General features: G+C 39.9%; 1 protein-coding gene across 5 annotated transcripts in view; it reads right to left on the reverse strand.

The window, feature by feature from the left end:
• Positions 1–19,354, reverse strand: part of STK32A (serine/threonine kinase 32A) — a 115,401-nt gene that overhangs the window by 21,038 nt on the left and 75,009 nt on the right. For 4 of the 5 annotated variants that reach the window (XM_087429597.1, XM_087429599.1, XM_087429596.1 and 1 more), the window contains 2 exons: positions 13,067–13,104; positions 4,633–4,722 (listed from right to left, as the gene is read on the reverse strand). In XM_087429597.1, the coding sequence (XP_087285723.1) occupies positions 4,633–4,722; positions 13,067–13,104 (128 nt within the window). The remainder of the gene's footprint in view (positions 1–4,632; positions 4,723–13,066; positions 13,105–19,354) is intronic. The other variant, XM_087429598.1, reaches the window with a different exon arrangement.

Genomic DNA, 19,354 nt, shown 5'->3' on the forward strand with positions numbered 1-19,354 from the left:
AAGTTGCAGGACATTATTTCCACGAACAGAATTTTTTATCATAAATTTATATTTGAAAATGAGAAACAACCTAACGTTCCACAATAAAGAAATGGTTAAATAAATTTTGATGCAGTCCTCTCATTCTGTAGCATGTAACCATTAAGAACCATAGTTATATATATGGGCATGGAAAAATAAGCAGTGTTAGTTGTCCAGACCCGAGCTCTGGAGTCCGAGAGAAGCAGGTTTCAACTCCGACTGAGGCCTGTTTATTGACTGGCAGGGAGGTGGCGGAGCAGAACGTTAAGAGTTAGGGCTCCAACATCAGACTCTAAGGGCTGTATCCATAGCTCCACCTCGGGCAAAGCTCTTAACCTCTCCGTCTGCACATCTCTTAAGTGGGAATGACAATAGCACCTGCCTCACAGAATTGTTTTTTGACGTAATACTTATGTATCACGTGATGTTTACATATCACATAATACGTAATGTTTAAATGACGTAATACACGTCCTTACAACAGTGCTGGGCACATAGTAAATGTCAGCCATTATACCTTCATCAACATCATCACTGTTCCAGGCTGGAGACTTTTTTTTGACTAGGGCTTAACTTTGTGCTCTACCAGTAACTTGCTGTGTGATTATAATCATGTCACTTTCTCTCTAGGCCTGATTTTTTTTTAAATTTATGAAATGAGAATAGTAAAATCTATTTCATAGGGTTGCTTTGAGAATTTAATGTTATAATAAATGTTAAAAACTTAGCAAACTGCTTAAGAGATAATAAATGCAGACTACATGATGCCTATTACTGTTGGTATTATTATATTATAAAGTGAAAATGTAGGTTACAAAAATTCAGTACGATCTAACTTTTTAAAAATGTACATGTGCATAGAAAAAAAAAGGTGTGGAAGGAAACCATAAATATCTACAAGCAGAGGGATTAATTTAATTTCCCCTTTGCTTATCTGCATGTTACACATTTTCCATTGTGAATTTGTTTGCTTTGTTTTTAATTAGGAGGACAAGAATGTTTTAATTGGTTAAGCTCTAAGTGATCTGGATTATATCCACACAGACACAAGGGTAGGGAGAAGGAAGGATTGGAGTGATGGAGGGCGCATGGAGAGAGAAGATTATGAATGGAAGGTGATTATGAACTGGCAGACTGCTTGTCTTCCCATTTCCAGAGCCAAGGAGCTGCTGAATAATACGCTCAGCATTTCATATTAGTAGATGTTGCATATTCCTATCATCTTCATTCAGTATTTCATCCTAGTTTTCTTTCTTTTTAGAATTTTTTTTCTTTCTGGTTAGTTGCTATCTAGTATCCTACAGGAGCACTATGAAACGGGTGCTGGTGAATGTCTGTTAGGTAGATTTATCAAATTATTGAGAATGTAATTTTTAAAAAGAGGAAGCAGACTTCCACCCATGACACCTCTTAGAAAGACTCCTACCCTAAAATCAAAGCCAAAGGCAACTTCTGGATAGAGAGATAAGTGATGACAGTCATTCACTTTCTAATAAAACAAACATTCCTAAGAGTTTGGCCTACCTAAATTGGCTTACACGCACTTAAAAACTACAAATAAAAATTTTTAAAAATAATTTCTCTATCTCTCTTTCAGGGAGAAGCTTGATTTTTCTGAAGTCAGATAGAGCGTGGTTTAAATCTAGGCTTTTTCAATTATTAGCCATGTGATCTTGGGCAAATTACTTTGCTTATTTTCCTCATTGTAGAATGCTGATAATTATAGTCTGCCTCATAGGGTTGTTGAGAAAAAATAAATGAGTAAATGAATGTAAAACATTTAACACGTTGTCTAGTCTATAGAAGGCTTTCAATAAATATTAGAAATTGTTAATTATAAGGGTGAAAGTGGAGAGGCGCAGAGAACCCTGATGAGATTCCAATTTCCTAGCTCTATGTTGTGAAAAGACTAGAAATGCCAATTTTGAGGAGAATTAAATGATACAGATATTGTATTTAAAATCACTGGGGAGAGACAAGAAAGGTGGCCTCCATTTGCTCCTCTCACCATGGAAACAGGCCTAGAAAACCCAGATGCACATTTTCTGATTTGGCTCCAAGAAAATAACCCATAATATGGAAACCCAGGAAACCTGTGGAATAAACTCATCAGAGCAGCAGGCTTGAATACTCCTTTTTATCATTTGAGCATCATGGGTCTTAGGCAGAAAATTGGTTGCATTTTATGTGTCCATTATATTAGAAATGACAAAAGAGATTTATTCCCCCCCACTGGTAATTGGAAGCCAGGAAATTTGCAGTTGTTCAAATATCATATAAAATAAGGCTTATTTTGTCCCACAGAAGATTTCTTTCTCTTGGAAAGTGAGGTGGCCCTGCATGTAGGGTTTTTTTGTTTGTTTGTTTGTTTTTTCCTTCTCTCTGTTTAGTTACATGAGGAAGAGAATGAAATATTAAAAGGAAAGTGGCATTGCTCCTGCTCTTGATTTCAAGTTCAAATATTTTGCCTTTGAATTACTCTGACCATATCTAGCCAGTGCAATTCATTCCACTCCTGATTTAATGCCACCAGTTTAACCAGCAGCATCACCTGTTTTAAGCATCTCCACCACTTAGGGTAGAAGCATGAATAGTTTTTATTCTTCTATCATCTGCTAACAACTATGCAATGTTTAGCCTCTTGTTTTTGCTGGGTAGGGGGCTCCCTTAATGATAGCTCGGTCTGTTACCTAATAAATTTTAATCCCTTTTGCTTATTAAAACATTTACTTTAGATGATTTAAAATTCAGTCTTGTGAATTTTAAAACTAATCTCATATGTGATTCAAAGCTCCCCCATACCACCCAGCTGGATTCAGCCACCTTGTGTGGAGATGGACAACCAACCTGCCTCTCACATACCTCCTTCTCCCTTTTCCTAGAAAGTATCACTTGTTTAGGAGATGAAGAGGCAGAGGGATCCTAACAAAATTGCCCTGCTTTGCTCCAGGGTGATCTCTCTTTAGCTGCTTCTGATAGCTGACATAGCTCATGGTCTGCAGCAGAGCTTCTCAACCCTGGCTGCACCATAGAATTACCTAAAGAGCTTTTAAACCACCCTATGCTTGTGTGTCACCCCCAGAGATTCTGATATAGTTGGGCTCTATTGGGACTGGTATTGTCTCCAGTATGCTGTGCTGACAGGACGCTCCCTCCCTTCCAGGCTGCACCACCTGGGCACTGGAGGGGCCCTTGTGAAGCTGGACCACATCCTCTGGCTAATCCATGTTACTCTCACCCCCTGACACACACATATTCACACACTGCTCCATCTCTCCATCTCTTACTGCGATGGGCCCCAGCAAAACTTGACTCCAAACTCATCAACCCACCATGGCCAACTCAGACTCAGTGCAGGGGGTCAGTCAGCAAGTATAGTGACTTAACAGTCATCAACCAAGAATGGGACACCAGGGGCCTCTTCTCACAGTCACCACAGACCACAGAAAATTCTCTTGAGATCTGACTCATCTGCCTGAGGAACAGCAGGGAGAGGAGAGGAAGAAGTCCCTCCTCCTGAATATCATATGCCCCAAAAGAGCAATACTTCTCCTTTTATATTTCGAGGGTGGAAGGGAGGTAGGGCTAGCTCTGCTGGACTGGTGTCTACACAGAGATGGCTGCCTCCAACAACAGAACTTAGAATTCGTTTTTTTTTTAATTAATTAATTTATTTTTTCCCCCAAAGCCCCAGTAGATAGTTGTATGTCATATCTGCACATCCTTCTAGTTGCTGTATGTGGGACGCGGCCCCAGCATGGCCGGAGAAGCGGTGCGTCGGTGCACGCTCGGGATCCAAACCCGGGCCACCAGCAGCGGAGCGCGTGCACTCAACCACTAAGCCACGGGGCCGGCTCAGAATTGGTATTAATTTTTTACTGTTAACACAATTAAATGTGAGACCTAGTTGACAATTTTGGCACCTAAACCTACCCTTTTAGTCATCCTCTGGGTAAATTTGAAGCTTCTGGAAAAACCCAGTTCCTCATCTTTAAAAAGGAGAATTCATGGGATTGTTGTGGATAAAATGAAAACTAAAAATTGTACCTGGAAGGCATTGGTGAACTTTACAGCCCTACGCATATAGTGGAGTATTATGTAAATTATGGTTATAATAATATGTATGTCATTGATTACTATCCTACTGATTACTGCGTATTAATTCTTTGATTGTATTTTTTAAGCTCTTCTTGCTAGAAGCCAAGCTTCATGGCCTGGAGACCTTGTCTGTTTTGCTCACTAGGAGGTCACTAGCACCTGATACAGTGCCAAGCACACAGAGGCAATTAGTAGACATTTATTGAAGTAATTAATATTCTTTGTTAGGAAGTGGGTAGAAGCTGTCCCAAATAACTCATAAAATAGTGTTTTCCAAATGTAATCAATGGTCCTCCTGAATCAAGATCAGATTGGGTACTTGCTAAATGGAGAATCCTGAGGCTCACCTCAGACCCACGAAATCAGAAGCTCCCTAGCTAAAGTCGGAGGGGGACTTGGCATTTCTAGCTGCAAGTCCCTACAGATGATTTGACCCAGAATAAATGGTGTCTACAGGAATGAAAAACAAAAAGTCTTGCTCTTAGTCACTACGGCCACTCATGAAGCCCGTACCCATGTAAGGCTTGGTGCCGGCCACTGTGGTGATGCACATCTCCCTGGAAACCATCACGGCAATGTTGAAGTCTGTGATGTGCACGTGCCCTGGGGAGAGAGAAGGACCACAGAGAAGGTTAAGTCCCATTCAACCCAGTGGCACAACCCTGCTTCTAACTGAAAGCACCTGGAAGCTTAGTCTGTAAATTCTTGTATGCCGGTTGCAATTGGGTGTACAGGCAGTAAAGGCTCAGTTAGGTATTCCGTCCTCAAGACCAACGTGGTCTTCAGCCAGCAACCCTCCAGCAGCCAGAAAACGAGACGCAAAGCTGAGTGTCTGACTGTAAATCTGTAGTTCAACCTCAGAAAGTTTTAACCTTGGTGGTTAAGACCTCACGCTCTGGTAATTCTACTTAGGCAATTTTTGTCAGCTACATTTTCAGTTGGTATAACTTGTGAGTATCAAGAGGGAGGCAGCCAAGAGTTATTCAAAGTAGCAAATTTCCAAGCTGTCTCTGATGTCTCTTATGGGATGTTTTTTTTTAAAGAGACAACACTGTTACTACAAAGCTGACGTGAATGTGGATACATGTATTTATTTCTTTGCCAAGAGAGTCCTTTTTACTCTTTGTTTTGCTGAAATATCATTAGTAATTTTTGTCCAATAGTTCAAATTGTCCCCTATCGACCCGCAACAAAATAACTCATCAAGGAAAGGCAAAAAAAAGTCGATTTATAAAGAGGCTATATAAAGAGCCCTAGACTGGGAGCCAAGAGGCCTGGGTTCTGCCCTGAACTCTGTCCCTAATACATTGTAGACTTTAAGTCCTCTTCCTGTGTTGAACCTAAGTTTCCCTTTATAAAAAAAAAGGGGGTGGGGATGGGTGGATTAGATGATCTCTAGGGTCTCTCTCAGCTCTAATGCTCATGGCGATATAGTGGGGGTCTAACATTAAGGAACATTAAGTTCTGCAGGGAGCGCATCCTACAAAGTGCATGACAGTCCTTGCAATTACAGCAAGGAGGAGGAAAAGGGTGGTGCCAGAAACTCAGGCAGACAAGCCCGTTATGTTCACTGTTGGCACGAAAGTCATGCTTTCAGAGGATCTTGAAGTGTTGGCGTTTCCATTTACATGCTTCTGTGGTCTTGATGAGATATGGCTGTAATCGGAGGGGATGTCATCTGATCCTTCTTCCATGTCCCACAGTGCACTCTCCCCCTGCCAGACTTCACTGTCTGCTCCCTGATAGCATCCTCCTGCTGCTAAAGATAAATCTCACTGCCTTTATCCAGGGTTTTGTTTTGTGCAAAAAGTGTTTTGTATTTGTTTATGTGATGACATTTTAATAAAGTAAAAGTAGCACTCATCTAGCTAAAAGTGAAGGTATTCTGGCCTGAATGGTACCAACAGATGATTCAGTAACTCACCCTATCATAGGATAGGTTGTCTCAGGTTTCTTTCTCTCTTTCTCCCCATTGGTCATGCTCAAAGCCCTGGATCAATGGTCACAAGGTTTGATACAAAATAGGTCAGCCTGCAGACATTGCGATTAAGAGCCTGTTCTCTGGGGTCGGACTGCTTGGCTTCAAGTCCAGGATCTACCACTAACTAGCTGTGTTACCTTAAAAGGCTGACTTATCTTCTCTCTAAAGTTGGGATGATGATAGTAGTCTTCTCATGAGGTTGTTGGGGAGATCAAATGAAATAATGGCTGGGGAAGACTTAGTTCAGCATCTGGTAGGAAGTAAGTGTTCAATGGTTGCTATTTGTCATGATCAGAAACTCCAGCGTCATTTTGCAAAACACATGTGCCTGGACTTCACTCTCCTGAGACTCCAATGCAGTGGGACTGGTAGGAGAGCCAGGAATCCACGGTAAAAACAACCAGAAACTCCACAGGTGCCTCAGATGAGCAGCCAGACATATGATCCTCTACTTTAGCCTGAGTAGATGTTCTAAACTGACTTAACCCTGAGATTATCTATGATGAGGCAGATGATGGTAGAGGATGTTTTAGAGCCAGTTGGTTCTCAAAGTGTGGTTCCCCAGACCAGCAGCATCAGCATCACCTGGGGACTTGTTAGAAACGCAAATTCTTGGGCCCTCCCCTGGATCTACTGAATCAGAGACTCTGAGGGTGAGGCCAAAGAGTTTAAATAAGCCCCCCAGGTGATTCCGATACCCAATAAGGCTTGAGACCACGCTTTCCAAAGACCTGCCTGAGTAGAAGATCCTGACCCCGGTAAGCACTCATTACATATCTTTTGAATTTTGCTGAAAGAATGTTGAATTTTTTCTAAGTAGTATTTACAGGCCTATGATCAATTGCAGTTTTCAAAAGGTTTTCACACACTTTAGCCTAGTGAAGTAGTCTCTATTTTATAGAAGGCTATGTTCGTGGCTAAGTTCATAGGGCTCTGAAGTAGCAGAGCTGGGATTAGGATCTAGGATTTGGTCCAGGACTCCTCTGGTGGGTTATGAATCGCCCAAAACCTTTTTGTGCTGTATCACAAGACCAAAGAGCAGAATAAACTGAAACAACCACTTCTGGTTGGCTCAGAGTTTACTTCCCTGCCAGGATGCCTGGTAAAGGATGGGGAGGAATTAGTTGAGGGCCAGGAGCTATGGGAACCTGTAGCCAGGTGCTCTTAAGCTAAACAAGGAAAGCAGATCACAGAACTTCACAGAGCCCATGGGCACAGGCCCTAAGCCTCAATTCCAGAATGCTGCTGTACTTCCATCTGCTCACCTTGATCCTTCTGCCAGGTTCCTTTCTGTGCTGTGAAAATGAATCTGAGTGCTGGCTCACTGGGGAAGGTTCAGTCGCCTGCTGACTTAGGGACACAGGAATTGCCCTGGTAGTATGGGACTACTCTGGCCTCGTCCATAAACCCAGGCCCTGAGGAAACCTTAGAACAGTTTCTCAAACTCAGCACTATTGAGATCTTGGACCTGATACTTGTTTGCTGTGGAGGGCTGTCCTGTGCATCATAGGATGCTTAGTAGCATCCCTGGCCTCTACCCACTAGATGCCAATAGCACTTACCACTCCTGGCTGGAATCCTGACAATAAAAAATGTCTCCAGACATTGCCAAATGTCCCCTGTGGGGAGAGGCAGTAGAGCAAAGTCATCCCTAGTTAGAACCACAGCCTTAGTGTGCAAGTTTTCAGGTACAAGGCTCAGAGTCTTCTGATGTAGGATCATAGGAGAGGGTTTCTTTTTGCCAGTTTTATTGAGATATAATTGACATACAGCACTGTAGAAGTTTAAGATGTAAAGCACAATGATTTGACTTACATATATCGTGAAATGATTACCACAATTAGTGAGCACTCATTACCTCATATGGATAGAAAAAATATTTCTTTCCTTGTGATGAGAACTCTTAGGATTTACTCTCTTAATAACTTTCATATATACCGTACACCAGTATTAACTATAGTCATCCCATTGTACATTACATCCTAGTACTTAATTATTGTATAACCGGAAGTTTGTACCTTTTGATCACCTTCCTCCAGTTCCCCATACCCCGCCTCCCTGCCCGCTCTGCTAACCACAAATCTGATCTCTTTTTCTATGAGTTTGGTTTTTAATTTTTTTTTTTTAGATTCCACATATGAGATCATACAGTTTTTGTCTTTTTCTGTCTGACTTATCTCACTTAGCATAATACCCTCAAGGTCCATTCATGTTGTCACAAATGGCAGGATTTCCTCTTTTTTATGGTGGAATAATATTCCCTTGTATATATACACCACAACTTCTCTATATATTCATCTGTCGATGGACACTTAGGTTGTTTCCACGCCTTGGCTATTGTAAATAACGCTGCTATGAACATGGAGATGCACATATCTCTTCAACATAGTGTTTTTATTTCCTTCAGACATATTCCCAGAAGTGGAATTCCTGGATCATATGGTAGTTCTATTTTTAATTTTTTGAGGAACCTCCATACTCCATGTTTTAGGAAAGGGTTTTTGCCTTTTCTTTTCACCTCTGTGCCTTGAGACATAGGATCACATTAAAAATCTGAATTCATAGTATTGAGTCATTGAATTCAATTGTCATTGTTGTTGTTATTTATCCTCTCTCTCGCTGTGCCTTTGTCCAGCCTGAGGATCCTTCTCAACATGGCACTCTAGGACACCAGAATCAGTTGGTTGCCATTGCCCCTAATTTTCATAAATTTCCCCTACTTGAGAGTATGTGTACCACATTTTTCTGGAATTTTTGTTAAAAAAGCATACCCTTATGCAATAGCTAAGACTTAATGAATCTGATCATCTGGGAATAGGGTACAATATTCTACATTGTGTATATTTTTTTAAAAGATGCCGCCCTCTTGATTTTTAGGCACATCTTGGGGCCCTGTAAAGGAGACGCTGTTAAGGTGGCAGGCTTGGTTCTTCCTCACACCTCCAGGCTGAGCTTTTGCCGTTCTCTGTTCCCTGTGACTGGGGATGATGTGAAGAAACCTAAATTATAGACAATGCCATAATTGTCATCCTCTCAGATATGCCAGGCAGACATTATTGTTCCTCTGGATGCAGCATTTATCTCCTAAATAATTTAAGAAAAACACAAGAATTTCCGACACTATGGAATTGATAGAATTGGATGGGATAATTAAATTCGTAGGATATGAAAATATATATTAGTACAGCTGGTTATGAGCCATCCAAGATCTAATGCCATCTTGGGCTTTGAACTAGTGAATGAGACATTTGGGGAGAACAGGAACAGGTTTGCTCCAAATTAAAAACATTTTTTAAGTCAAATTCTGATGTACAAGGAATGTTCATTCATACTATGGAAAGATTCTCCATTTTACAAAAGGATGTAGCTCCTTTAAACATAAATCTCTAAATATAAATCCTTATAAATATTATAAATATAATATTAAATATAAATATGAAATGAATATGAATCAATAGGTATCAGTAAGAATAAAACGAAGTTTCTGTCTGTTACCTAATGGTCCTGACTTAAAATATAAACAATGTAATGTATGTAAGACACAGCTCACTTGGAGGACAGGGTGTAGGAGGCATATCAGAGAGAGACAATATCCTTCACAGTTGCTAAACTCCCCATGCAAGAGGCACATGTGATGGCCCATCAGGGATGAAATATCATAAATGTGGATGGAGAAGACAAATGAGGATTTCAAATATGAGACGTGGAAAATCACACCAGAAGACACTGCAAAAGGCAGGCACTGATTTGTAGTTCAGTTGATTCTCACAAGGGCAGCTCTACCTAATGAGCTCAGGGTGGGAGTTTACCAGGAATTTATTCATTTAAAAGTGGTTAATTATGATCCCTGAGTAATTCCTGAAAGCCTTAGTTTATCAGAATCTGAATATACAAAGTAAATAACCTCAAAAATTATTTTCTCCAGAAAGGGATCCCAGGACAATGTTTAGAGAATTGCTCTCAATCTTTTTTGTTTGTTTGTTTGCTTTGATCCCATTCACGTATCAAGTCCTTCCCAAAGCAATGTTTCTCTTATTAACTGCAGTGATTTTCAAGTTGAGTTGAGGATGGGAATATAATACAGAAAAGCCCCCTCTTAATTCATTGTCGAACCCAAAATTTGAAAGTGAAAGGGGTCACTGTAAAAAGTACCCCACATAACAGGTGTAGATTGGGACTGTCCCTCAGGCAGACTGAGATGACTGCTCATACTCCCTAAGCAACTGAGCCCCAGCCCCACCAAGAATAAAGTGCCCCCAAAAGTGGGCTTAGCCCCCTGCACACATGAAGGAAAAGCAGAATGGGCCATTGAAAGTATAGTTACCTGAGAATTAGGGTTCAATAAAATTGTTTAAACACAAGACCTAACAAGTAGACACACAGAATCTTTGGTATATCCCTTCTGAAATCAAAATAATTCTTTGGTAAAGACAGGTAAGTACTCAGCTTTCACTGACTATCTGATATAGACAAAGCCACGTAAAGCAAGATGAAGGTGTCTAAGCTTCCTTCCCTACAGGAAAGAGCCACTACTACCTCATGGGAACCATGCTAATACTTAACTTTTACTGAGTGATTTCTTTGTGGCAAAGATTGCAATCAAGCACTTTATAAATAGAATGTCAGTTAGTCTTTACAACGACCCTAAGAAGTAAGTACTCTTTTGATCCCTGAAGAAACTGAGGTGCAGAGAAAGTTTAGATAACTTGTCCAAACTCTCAGAGTGGGTGAATTGGGTTTTGAACTCAGGCAATCTGGCTCCAGAATCCAGGCTCTTAACTGCAATATTACATAATGAATCTTTCATAAGGGTAGTCTCTAAGGGTGGTTAAACTTGAAGATTAATTTGTTTCTGGACTTTTTTCCTGTTACAATCATCAAGTAGCCAAGAAAAAGAGGAGGAGAAAGAAGCTAAATGAGAGAGAACAGGATGACCTCATGGTAGAAATAAGATGAGGCCATGTTTAAGATCCAAGATTAAAACACTGTTCTCTGAGTGGGAGGTAAATCTGGAAAAGGCTTTGGTTGACAGGACCTATATGCCTCTATTCAGGGCCTCAACAAATGATTAAGAAATATATTGTGCACAAAGGCAACCGGTTGAGGGGGCAAGTGGGGAAGAATCCCAAACTGGGTTCTGCTTGACCAGCCACACACCTTCATAAGCCTATGGTGGGCAGAGGGAGCGTGTTTTTCCAAGTAGCACAAAGGTGGCCTCTATGGACTAGGGGAGGCCTTCTCCACAATGCTGAAGCTCCATAGAGTTTATTTGTACCACTGTGAGAGGATCCTGCTTCCTATTTAAGGCAAGGGTAGCTGATGTTTTAATGAAAGTCACCTTCATGCTAAGTCTCACCATTGCTCACATTTCTGAGATTCAGAGAATCTGTTCCCAAATGTCAGAAGCAGTAAAGGGAAGGAAGAAATAAGGCACTGGAAGAAAGTGGAAAAAATCTTTTTAGACAGTCTATAAATAAATAATAACCCTGAGCTTTGAAATTAGAGGTCATACAGAAAAGTGTTTCTTAGCCCTCTGCGCACAGATGGGGTCTGCCAAATCAGGTTTAAAACACAACTACATAAATAAATAATGAGCAATGGATTGTGTTTGGAGTTTCAGTCCCACTTGCAAATCCCTTTTGTAAAAATCGAATGAATAAGATGTGGTATATATACACAATGGAATACTACTCAGCCATAAGAAACGATGAAATCCAGCCATTTGTGACAACATGGATGGACATTGAGGGTATTATGCAAAGTGAAATAAGTCAGAGGGAAAGGTCAAATACCGTATGATTTCCTTCATTAAGTAGTAGATAATAACAACAATAAACAAACACATAGAGACAGAGATTGGATTGGTGGTTACCAGAGGGGAAGGGGGGAGGGAGGAGGGCGAAAGAGATAATTCGGCACAAGTGTGTGGTGATGGTTGTAATTAGTATTTGGGTGGTGAACATGATGTAATCTATGCAGAAATAGAAGTATAATGATGTACACCTGAAATTTATACAATGTTATAAACCAATATTACTGCAATAAACAAAAAAATAAAAAAATAAAAATAAAAATAAATCGAATGAATAAAGAGTATTGCAGATTTAGGACTCCCTCATCTAGCAGCTTTCCAAAAACATAAAAGGGATCTTATTGCCACTGTAACATTTATAACATGCAGGCTGTGTGTCCTACATGTCTGCTCTGATACACCAATAAACCCAAATGGACATTAAAATAAATATTAGGAAGAGATTAGACACATTTAATCATTGTTGGCAATGACTGTTCCACAGGATATCTTTAATCAGTGTTTCTTGAACTTCAGGTATTTGTTTATCACCTTCATGATTATTGCCATATCCCTTCATCACTTTCATATCTGGGTACAACACATACTGTTATCTACTTTATATTTTTCTTTAAACTGACTGATTTTTTTAAACTGAAGACTCTGAAAAGAAAACTTGATATCTCTTCTGCAAACGTAAAACCAATTCGCCTTCATAAGAAGGAAAGCATGAAAGTAGACACAATGAGAACAAAATAATGTCACTAATTTCTAGGTAGACACTAGTCCCTGCCAAATGCTCTAAGCTTGAGGCCTGTTCTGGCTTTATGATGAAAGGGAGATGATTGTTATAAAGATATTAAGGCAAAAAGCACCAAAAGATTGTGATGGTTTTCTTGAAGAAATCAGTAGGAGTGGAAGAAAATTGAAAAGAGAATGCCCTACACTTTATGTAAATTCAATGTTATTTAAAGGTATATTGGTGCACTATGCCACTGCTATAAGTAATAAAGTTCCCCCATCACGTCCCTCCCACCCATAAAATGGAGTTTGTACATATAACTCAACTGAATCAAGCAAGACACCTTTTCCATGCATAATACTCCTCTGCTAGGGATAATCAACTTGTTCTACATGCATGTCATGTAGTTGATTGAAAACAATCATTTACTTACCATGTTCATCAAGCAAAATGTTGTCAGGCTTCATATCCCTAGGGGAGTAAAAAGAAGAGAGAAAGTTGCTCATAATAAAACAAACAAATCAACATAACTAAACGATGAAGGCAAAAACGCTCAAGAATGCTACTAGAGTTGGAGCAATGCACTAGCCCCTCATCACTCACAATCGCATTCAACTCGCACAGTGAATCTACGAGACGGTTACCATTAATACCCCTATTTCTAGATCAGAAAGCTGAGGGTTAAGGAGGTTAAGTAACTTAACCCAAAGTCACAGAGCTAGTAAATGGAAGAACAGGGCTCTGAAGCTGGGTCTCTCTCATTCAATAGCTCAGACTCTTAATTTCTATAGCATATTATATGCAAGCATGGAAGTATTTCTCCAAAGGATCTACAGCATTTAAATGATCATAAAGCAGTGTACTAGTCATCATTTTTGTCTGTGTAACTCTAGAGTTACACAGATGAAGTGAACTTAAAGACTGTAAAATGAGAAACAAAAAGGCCTATAATGTGATTATATTTTAAACTTGCAGAGATTAGAGTCCTTTTTGGGATGATGTTATAATGCCTCTAGTTACTTAATAAATATCCCTAGGGTAATTAAAGGATTTAGACCAGTCTTGCATGCATTTGTGAGATCCTTAAATCCATTGGAGGGAACAAAACCCACCCTCTTCCAATGAGGGGAGTCGTTTGATGGTAAATACTTAGAGGAATGCCTATAGAGTTTTCAAGGTCCTTGTGAAAGGAATATGATTATGAGCAGTACTCCTCAATCAGAGAACAGCACTGTCGTTTACAACAGCCCTCGCTCCTCCACTCTCTAGTTTTGACTGCCCTTCCCTAATGGACCATTAAAGTCCTTCAACCTATATTCACAGACGCCATTGGGGAAGAAATTCTGCAACAGGTTTTAGGAACACATTTTCAGCCTAGTCAAGTGACTTTTATGTTGCTAGAATAAGGTGACCTTAGTCTTTGACAGACTAAGACTGTCAGGGTCCTCTTTTCTTGAAAATATTAATGAATAACAAGCCCTTTACCTACAAACAGAACCAAGTGTATGCCACACACACCCAACATGCAGATGTATGGGTAGTCTCAGTAGCTTTGAATATCTTCTCATTTAATTTTTAGGTTATTAAAATTAATTCTGTATTCATAGAGTGGTCGTTGGTATCTGTGGCAATTTTTCTCTGGTGCAGGGTATAATTTGCTAAACAGATAGAGTGTTAGGGAGTGTCAAATTGCATGTTTCTATGGCTAAACTCTCTCTCAATATTGCAGACTTTGCCCCAAACCCTTTGATGGATCCCATTATTTCAGGAATTGTCAAGCCCAAACTTACTCATATGAAATAAAGGCCCTGTTATAATCTGGGTCCTGTGCTCCAGCCACGCAGAAGCACGTGGGGTCCCCCAAGTGCTCCCTGCATCCCCTCACCTTCTGCTGTTCCTTTGCCTGAATCAGAGCCTTCTCACACTGCACTCAGACAATGCAGGTTCATCCCTCACCTCACAGCTCAGACACTACTTTCTACAGGGAACCTTCCCTGATTTTCCAATTCTGAGTCAATGGCCCCTCCTACGTGCTCTGCATGGTGTAATTCTCCCATCATAACATTTATCAGGCTTACATTTATTTGTTCTCCAACTGGATCATCAACTCCTTGATGGTAGGGATGGTTTCCTGATTAATGTCATATTCCATCACACGGCCTCACAGTGCCTGGTGTGCAGTAAATGAATGACTAAATGATACTGGGAGAATCTCTAGTACACTCAAGAAGGCCAGTCCGTATATATCAGAGCACTGCAGTACACCATCAAACCTGCTGCAGTTTAAAGCTCGAGGTAAACCAGGCATTAGGTTCTTGCCACCTCTTTCAGACCTGCAACCAGTGAGCGTCAGTTGGTGTTCACCAGGCACGGAGGAGGCCCCGAGGAGCCCTGCCAGGAGGGAAGAGACTTGGGTGTGGCAAGATCAGCATAATGATTTTGTGGCCTGAATTTCTGAGGGCTTGCTGGGGGAAATGAATTGCTGTGGATTTGACACTTTATGAGCTTTCTATTAAATCCCTAGGCATCATTTTTCTTATTTATTAAAGCCACACATCATTATATCCACTACTTTTCCCGGAAACTACCTTAAGGCTTAAAGAATAATACAGAGATCAGAGAGGTAACAATTCATTAAAGGTGATACTTCTTACTTTAATCTTATATTCATTTATTCATTGAATATTTATCTACTTTGATAAGTCACTGTGTGAGGATACAGAAAATATAAAGATACATGAGACATAGTTCCCTCTGGGATGAAGAAGATAAGAAAGGTTCATAAGGAACCATGCCAAAAAAGATTTAAAATGGTGAAGGGCATGTTTACTACTAAATTCAGAGAGAGAATATGAGGAAAATCTAAGACAAGCATAAAAAAAAAAGGGGACTTTTAACATAAAAATAAAGTATTTAAGCATAGATTCTAAGTACATAGTTTCTTCAAAAAGTGATGAGATAACTTTTAAGTGACTACAGGGTAAACTGCAGTCTGGTAACATTGTTTATTCACGTACCAGGAGAAAGAAAATGAAAATAAATCCAGTGTGCTATATTAACATTCCTGCTAGAACAAGTTAAGTTTCTAGTTCTGAAATTCAGGACCACTTCTTTATCTTTTCAGTCTTCTCAAATAATTCTAAATATGAAATAACTTATTCTAAAATGTTTCTTTCATTTAAGGACATCTACCACATCTATCTTTAACTTGGTGGTTACGAAACCTGGATGTTCAGAACCACCTGAGGAGCTTTGAACAACATGGATTCTCTGACTTAGCTCAGTCCGATGGCATCAGACTCTCTGTGGATAGGCCCTGGCATCTGTCCCGAAACAAAAGAATCCTCTAGGACCTTCTGATGTACAGTCATGTTCAGAAATACCATCCAGGCATTGTCCAGATCCAAATATATCAATCTCATTTTAAAGTATGAACCTCTTAAAAGTTTATCTACAAATGTAAAGGTGATGGAAAAGTACACTTACCACTCTCAACAAATTCTTTGGTTAAAATATATTTGGAAGTCTCTTACAACCTACCTATTATTAGCTAATGCGTTCCCTCTCACTTGTTATCATCATTCTTGGTGATTTCAACATCTATGTGGATGCTCCATGGACACCCTGGCCTCTCACGTCCCTGACTTACCTCCAATAATCTTTTCATCTATCCCACCTCAATTGTTTTCCATACTTCCATTTCCTTAATCCTTCCTTTGTCGTTACTACAGCCCACCCCTTGCCCAGCTTGACTTTCCATCCAATCCAACTCCAAACTAGCATCTCTAACACATTGAGACCACCAATTACTGACCCTGTCACTTTTTCTTTATACATCAGAACCCTCATAGCCTCAATTCCCTTCCATCGTCCATTTTAACATTCCTTGTAAAATTCTTAGTTCTTTCACCCGCTTCAGTTGTACTCAATAAAACCCCAACATTGGTTAAACCCAATTCCCCAAATTCTTCCTGCCTGCAGCCAAGCACCTGAACTTTGCTGGAAGAAAAGACATAGTAGTATCAACTATTCTCATTTAAATTCATGGCTACCTATCTCAAATAAGCATCAACATGCCAGGCAGTACTGCAATACTGACCTTCTCCAAGATGACCACTGCACACTTTTGCATCGCTCCTCACATCTCTTACACTCTCCCTCCCACTTTCTCTCAGTTGATCAGTTGATGACTGATCACAAGGTAAGAGAACTATCTTCTGGGAACTCATCTACACCAGGTTACCAACCTCCTGATTTCTGTATCCATACTCATTGCCTTCCCTCCAGTTATGCTGGATGAAGAGTCCTATACTAGGGCCTATAGTAGGACAACTCTTCTAGGGGCTCTGGATCTCATCCCCTCTCACCTTCTTACGGATTTCCCTCAGATAAGTATCCCTTCCTTCTCCTACACCATCTCCTTCTCCCGTTCTTGTTATGACTGAGTCTCTTGGAAATACCTTCCTTAACCCATAGCCACCTCCACTTACTGTCCCATTTTACAGTTATCTTTTACAATAACACCTCTGGATTAACTCGTTAATAGGTAAGGAATTAGAAACAGCAATTGCCATTCTCTTCTCAACCCATTCTAACCCGGTTTACAACTTCTCCACTCCCTGAACTTGCTCTTGTCAAATACATTGATGACCTCCAGCTTGCCAAATCCAATTATCACGCTTTTATTTATCATGCTTAGCTTCTCAGTGGATTCATCACACCTTCCCTCCTGACATACATTGTTCTTGTGGCTTACAAAGAGCCACATTCTCCTGGTTCTCCTCATACCGCAGAGATCCCTCCTCAGTCTCGTTTGCTCATGTCTTCTTGCTCATGTTGCTCATGTCTCAACCTAAATGTTGAGATTCTCCAGGGCTCAATCTTATATACAACTACACTCCACTTAAGTGGTTTCACTTAGTGCTGTGATTTTAAATATTATTTTACATATATATATCAAACGTTTATCTCTAACCCTGACCCTGGAATTCTAGATTAATATATAAAACTTCCTGCTTGATGTTTCCATCTGTATGTCTAACAGCCATGATAAATATAATATATCCTAAAGAGAACCTTTGATATACATCCACAGCCCACACAAACACCAAAACCCTCTTATCCGCAAATTCCTTACCTCAGAATATGACCCCATAATTTTTCCATTGTAAAATGGGAGATTTTACATTTACATAAAACGTCCTGAGATCATTCTTAATTCTTTTCTTCCTCTAAACTCATAATGCCAGTCCCTCAGTAATCCCTGATAATTCTACCTTTAAAATACAATTATTGAAAACAGTATGGCAGTCCCTCAAAAAAGTAAACATAGAATTAAGACATGATCTAGCAATTCTACTTCTGGGCATATGCCCAAAGTAATTGAAAGCAGGTACTTGAACTGATATTTGTACACCCATGTTTGTAGCAGCATTATTCACAATAGCCAAGAAGTGGAAGCAACCCAAGTGTCCATCAACAGGGAAACAGATAAATAAAATGTGTTACATACATCCAATGGAATATTATTCAGCTTTAAAAAGGAATGAAATCCTGATACATACTACAACATGGGTGAACCTTGAAGACATTATGCTAAGTGAAATAAGCCAGACACAAAAAGGCAATTATTGTACGATTCCACTTGTATGACATACTTAGTCAAATTGGCAGAGACATAAAATAAAATAGTGGTTACCAAGGGCTGGGGGGAAGAGAGAAAGGTGATTTATTGTTTCATGGGTACAGAGTTTCAGTTTGGGATGATGAGAAAGTTCTGGACACAGATAGTGGTGATGGTTGCACAACAGTGTGAATGTATTTAAACACTGAGTCACTTAAAAATGGTTAAAATGGTAAATTTTATTTTATGTATATTTTACTAAAAATAAACATAAATAAATAAATACTATAATTACCATCTCCGCTGCTACCACCATCATCTCTCAGTAGAAGCATTGCAATAGTGCCTTGTTCTTCCTGCTTCTCCTCTTGTCACCTGACAATCCGTTATCCACATAGCACCCAGAGTGGTGTTTTTCATTACACACATCTTCCCTCCCTAATGTCCTCCATTGGCTTCCAACGCACATAGAATAAAATCTAAACCATTTGCCCCTGGTCTTATAGACCCTGTATGTGCTCTAGTCCTGCACAGCCCTGAGCTACATCTCATACCATCCTCTCCCCGTCATACGCCATCTCCAGCCACAGTAGTCTTCTTGATCTCCTTTATACAGACTGTCCTCTCTGCCTACAATCCTGTTCCCCTAGCCTTCACATGGCTCGCTGCTTCTTGTCATTCAGATCTCAGCTAAAATATCATCTCCTCCAAGTTCTTTCCTGACCACCCAATTTAGAGTAGCATCTCACTCCACCCTTGTCTCTTCACCTCCATCTTATTTTCATCACAGCACTTATCACTACCTATTTTCTCATTTATTTGTTTATTATTTTTCTCCCCCCACTGGAATGCAAGTTCTAGGAGAAAGGACATCTTTTCTGTATTATTCAGCGCTGTAGCTCCCAGGCTCATAAAATTGCCCAGAACAAAGTAAGAACTTAAGTAAATATTTGTCATAAAAATGAGTGAATCGCATTTGTTGGCTTCTCAAACTTCTGGAATACTAAGCTATGTATTTCTTTTTCCCCTAAGAAGAGAAAAAACAAAAACCAAACAAAAGAACAAACAACAACAAAAACCCCTCTACCTCTGCCAGAT

This window comes from Ceratotherium simum, chromosome 4, assembly GCF_057802395.1.
Source record: "Ceratotherium simum simum isolate JZ-2026a chromosome 4, ASM5780239v1, whole genome shotgun sequence".
NCBI classification, from domain to species: domain Eukaryota; kingdom Metazoa; phylum Chordata; class Mammalia; order Perissodactyla; family Rhinocerotidae; genus Ceratotherium; species Ceratotherium simum.